At 39.2% G+C, this 5271-nt stretch overlaps 1 protein-coding gene across 1 annotated transcript in view; it reads right to left on the bottom strand.

Moving 5' to 3' along the window:
* Nucleotides 1-365: 365 nt before the first annotated feature.
* Nucleotides 366-5271, bottom strand: part of LOC106521393 (RUN domain-containing protein 3A) — an 8349-nt gene continuing 3443 nt past the window's right edge. Inside the window, exons 3-11 of the mRNA XM_014013943.1 lie at nt 4912-5039; nt 4730-4815; nt 4561-4650; nt 4397-4477; nt 4156-4321; nt 3916-4073; nt 3619-3738; nt 2956-3038; nt 366-2240 (exon numbers count right to left, since the gene is read on the bottom strand). Of these exons, the coding sequence (XP_013869397.1) occupies nt 2098-2240; nt 2956-3038; nt 3619-3738; nt 3916-4073; nt 4156-4321; nt 4397-4477; nt 4561-4650; nt 4730-4815; nt 4912-5039 (1055 nt within the window). The 3' untranslated portion in view covers nt 366-2097. The remainder of the gene's footprint in view (nt 2241-2955; nt 3039-3618; nt 3739-3915; nt 4074-4155; nt 4322-4396; nt 4478-4560; nt 4651-4729; nt 4816-4911; nt 5040-5271) is intronic.

The following is a 5271-nucleotide window of genomic DNA, read 5'->3' as shown; positions in this document are numbered from 1 at the left end:
CATTAGCACCTCTAGTAATATATTTATTGAGAAAAATGGTGACGTGTTCAATACTTATTTTTCCCGCTGTACGTCACAAAGTTGGGGTACAAAGGGAAGACGTGAAAACAAAGTGACTGAGGCTCAAAAGGGGTGGAAGTGTACAGTTTTTTAAGTGCTTGAAATTGAAACAACTTTGCTGTTAAAAAAAACAATCTTTGAATAAAAATCTGGCATTAAAAGTGATGCACTCCTTCAAGGAAACTTAAGATTATTTAAACATCTTTTCACTGCAGTTTGTCCACCAGTTCTGAAGATTTGTCACTAACTGATTGACACTGCTGTGCCTTTAGTCAGCCTGGACCACAACATACACATTGTGCATATCAGTGTTTCAAAAAAGGCTGTTTATTGCAGTTTTGAATAACACAAGGTTTTCCACTCTTCAAGAACTTATTAGATTTTACATGATACAAGAATGTCATGAAATAAATAAAAATGAGAAACAAACAGATATAACACATGTTCTACAGAGAAAAAACATTCACCCTGCATGAATGATGCATCTGCTTCTAATGCAGGACTCTACGGACACATCTGAAAATCTTCTAATAACAACAGTTCAGATCTTATGAAGTGGGGTACTGAGTAAAGTTTAAGAACAACTAATAACTGTTGTGGTAGTAGCTGAGAGTCGATCACAATGCACACAAAAGCTACGGTCACACTGCAGGTCTTAATGCCCTATTCTGATTTCCTGTAAAAGTCCAGTGTTTTTGCGTGGAYGTTCACATTATATTTTAACTTTGACCTCCATCAGACTCCAGTGTGAACTCTCCACACCACTGATGCAACCCGCATGTGCAGAACATGGCATAACGTCACATTCAGCTCACCGTTTACAGAATATGGATGCTACATGCTAGCACATCGATTTTGAAGTTGTTGCGCAATTCAGAGCTGATTAAATAATGACCTGACATGCTTGTTTAGTTCACCGTTAACGTTTGAATCTGGCTGGCTGCGCCTGTGCAAAATCTAATAGAACAGGAGGGATGTGCTGGAAGTAAAGTATCGATCCAGTAACTTTAGTGGTCCGAAATGGACGTTACTGTCAAATGTTTCTGTAGACTCCCCTCCTCACTGAAGTAAAAGCTGAATGAAACGTGACACAAGCATTCAGACTGTCACTTTGAAAGCATACTGAAAAGGCATAGGTGGGATTAAAAAAAAAAAAAACAGATTTATCACGTTCAGACTGTCAGGAAAAAAATCCGACATGGGTCACATTTGCTTGCAGTGTGAACGTAGCCTTACATGTTATTTTAGTAGTTTGACCAAACTGATGACAACTCCATCCTTTCACAATATAAGCTGATTTTAGTTTAAAACTCTGGCATGAAAGGTGGTAGGTGATATGCATTCCCTCAAGGAATGCTAGGCCTTTCATTAGAACTGGAGTGACAACCTAACGGGTAGTTTGCACGGGATTATTAGCAAAGTGACTTGTTTCTGTGTAAAGGTTTATAAAGTAGACATTAACCGCACACAAGTGAATTCACCTAACCATAATCATAAACTGTCATTCAAACTATCTGCAACAGGTAAGATAAGTGTCCATAACTTCTCCACATAACCCAACTTCAAAAGATCTACTGCTTTCAAATAACTGAATTAAGCCTAAATTGTTGTATATCCTAAAAACAAAAATGTTTAAGTTTTAAATACTCGTCTTTTAGGATCAGTTTGCTCTCCATAAAATAGCCCCATCTTGGTTTTTTTCCCCTCTAAGAATAGTGTAGTTTTCTAAGGTAAAACTTTTGTAGCAACAGTTCAGACTGAGAGGACACAGACACAGAGGACAGRGACACAGAGAGGACAGTCGGTATTACAGGAACTTATCAGCACAAAATGAAGCCTTGTGATGTACAAATAGACTGAAACACAACAAATGAGGCAGTACAGCAGATAAACTTGCATYGTTGCTATACGTTTCAAGACGGAGGGCTGCTTTTATGAAGATGTATGTTGAGATAGTGCACGTCTCTGCATATGARGAGCAGTCGTTTTGTCTTTGTTTTGGAATTGTCTCTGTTGGCAGTGTTTCTTTGGCGCCTCCTAGCTGGGAGACAGTGCAGGGCTGTTTTCTGTGCTGATGTTCACCAGGCACTCACTGGATTTGAGACTAGCCAGAGATTTGCAGCTCGGGAGAGAGGATATCGACCCACACAGTCCCACCATGGAGGGGGTGTAGTCCTTTTCTGTGGAAGGTGTGAAAGGAGAACAAATCTATGGGGTGTCGTTTGTAAAGTTACACAGTCAAAATTACCACGAATATTTTTGTTTTATTTAACCTTTTATAAGAAAAAAAGAACAGATTTATTTTTCAAATTCAGTTTTTCACCATATGATTCATACATTTATAAATGTCATAGTTTATAAACTAAATATTTAACTTACAAATTAAATATTTAGTTAACATGCTAAATATTTAACTTGTGACTTAAATATTTAGTTTTGAGCTAAATATTTAGGTTGCAACTTAAATATTTAGCTAGCCACCTAAATATTTAACTTAAATATTTAGGTGGCCACCTAAATATTTAACTTGCAAGCTAAATATTTAAGTTGCTTTAAGTTGCTAGCTAAATATTTAAGTTGCAAGCTAAACATTTAGCTCACAACTAAATATTTAAGTCACAAGTTAAATATTTAGCTTGTTAACTAAATATTTAATTTGTAAGTTAAATATTTAGTTTATAAACTATGACATTTATAAATGTATGAATCATATGGTGAAAAACTGACTTTGAAAAATAAATCTGTTCTTTTTTTCTTATAAAAGGCTAAATAAAACAAAAATATTGGTGGTAATTTTTGACTGTGTAACTTTACAAACAGCATCCCATACAAATCATTAAAGTTTTATCTATCAGTCTTTTTTTTTTTTTTTTTGCTATATATCTGAAGTGTCACCTGTGCACCAGGCACCCCCGTTCTGTTTCCTTCGGGAGCCTGAATCTTCCACTGACAGCAGCTCTGTGCTCGGGAAACTCCTCCTGCAGGTCAACAAGGGGACAAGTGAGGAAGATAAACAGCAGGAGTGTCCGCAGGCCTGGAAAATAGCCTGGAAAAATAATTAACAGCTCCACTCATCGACCGTTTCTGCAATTTTCAATTAAAAACATCCCCTAAAATCACAAAGAGGGCTCACAACTGAACTTCCTGATACTGCATTTCTTATATTTTAGTATTATTTTTTAAATAAATAAACTTTGATGAGTTTTTTTTTCTCTGCTTCAGTTTCAAGACAGCTTCACATAATTTCACATGGAAATTAAATTTCATCCAACTTGCAGAGCAGCAGCTGTCGTTTGAGTAGAAATAAGCACCCTGGAGACTAAAACAGGCTGACCACAAACAGTCACACACTTTTTCTTCTTACTTGTTGCTAAAGAGAAAGGCAGAGTCTGTTTGCAAAATATCTTATGAACCACAGAAATGTCATTTTGACTGATCACCTACAACTGATTCAAGACGGTATCCAGAAAGTTAGATAGAAACCAAAGCACAAAAGGGATTTTTGATTCTATAAAATGATAATAAATAATTCTTGTTTCAGGAGACAGAGAGTCAAACCTGCGGAACAGCTTCATGTTCTCTTGGCTGACGTACGGCTCAACTGTCGACCACTGGTTGATGAGGGGGATCGAGATGTTTTTGGCCAGATGGCTGGAATCACACGGAATCAAACTTGTCCTGATGCAAATGAATTGTGAATCAATATTTCTCCTTTTAATTTAATTAGCACAGCCGCAAATACCAACATGATTCATCTGCAAACAAAGAAAACTACTGATAATCGCATACGATCTGCACAGAATAAGGTTTTGTTGTTCCACGCTGAGAAACATGTACCTGATCTAAAGCACTCACATCTGCTCCTGGAGCTCCAGGATGACAGCTTCCAGCTCAGACTTTTCCTGCTGGCTCTGATTCTGSGCCTCCTCCAGCCGGGCTTTCAGCTTTTTGTTCTCCGTCTCGACGTTCTTCAGCTGGGATTCCCTCAGGCGCACGAGCTCTTCCAGGTAACCCTGACGACAAACAAACACTTATTTGTGTTTTTCCTGCTTTTCCTAAATAAACCTGTCCTGGGCTTCGAACATGTGTGGAGACCTTCTGAGCGTTGACGATCTTGAACCTCTGCTCCATCTTGCGACACTTCGTGCTCCAGCTCTCCTCGTCGGTCACCAGCGGGACGTAAGGGTGCTCGGGGATGCTGTCGTCGCTCGTGCTGCTGTCGACGCTCCGCCGATCGTCATCATCGCTCAGGTAATCGTAGCTGCGTCAAAACACAGCCACGTTATCTTCTTGGCTTCCAAAAGAAAAAGAACACCGTAACTGTCCGACCAAGTACCTTTGTGTAAATTTCAAGTAAGGAGTGTAGTCGATCACTGCTGAAGACTTCCCATTCAGGGCCTCCCCTTTCAGGCAGAAACTATAAACCGAGTAAAAACAAGTCCATAAAATCCACTTTTAAAATATTAACCAATCATTGTAGAAGAGGTCAACAMTCCCCACCTAAAGTCTATGGCTCCAAGTCCTAAAAGCATCCCTGTTAGCACCGTGGCCTCCTCTCTTAACATGATGGCTCCTTCTGCGTAGAACCTCCTGAAGATAGGAGGGAAACACTTCCAGTTAATACTGAGTCTTACTGTTGACTGGACGGGTGGGACGGGGTTTTCCTGACCTGGTTGTCCTGCTGTCCCTCAGAGCAGTGGCGATGTACTCAGACAGCCTCTTCTCCATCAGGGCTACTCTCATCCAGGCTTGACCCTGAAGAAAACACCACAAATATTAACTCACTATACCAAAAAAAAAAAAATTATTGTCAATATGTTTACAGATGATGTAAACAGCTGCGTTGCTTGCCTTTGCTTTCGAGGTGCTGATGTTTTCCATGCTCTCGATGCTGCTGATGCAGCTGTTGGGAACTTTTGCACAGGCCAGCCGGACATAGTCCCAATAACTCCTCTGACCATCAAACCAGCTACTAGAACCTTCACAAATAAATGCAAATAGATATTACAGACTGTAGTACGGAGTATTTCTGTGAACAGGGAACCCTGGATCATTTTACAGGAACTCAGCAGTAAATGATCACACGACAGAGGAATCGACTGTTTAATAATGGGAATGCTGAGTCAGCATTTACACATTTGTTTTCCTGTTTACGGTGTCTTTCATACGATTACATCACCATACTGTCATCTTTTGTAAACATTTATATAT

This window comes from Austrofundulus limnaeus, unplaced genomic scaffold (assembly GCF_001266775.1).
Source record: "Austrofundulus limnaeus strain Quisiro unplaced genomic scaffold, Austrofundulus_limnaeus-1.0 Scaffold108, whole genome shotgun sequence".
In the NCBI taxonomy this organism is placed as follows: domain Eukaryota; kingdom Metazoa; phylum Chordata; class Actinopteri; order Cyprinodontiformes; family Rivulidae; genus Austrofundulus; species Austrofundulus limnaeus.
This window is presented reverse-complemented; position numbering and strand designations above follow the sequence as displayed.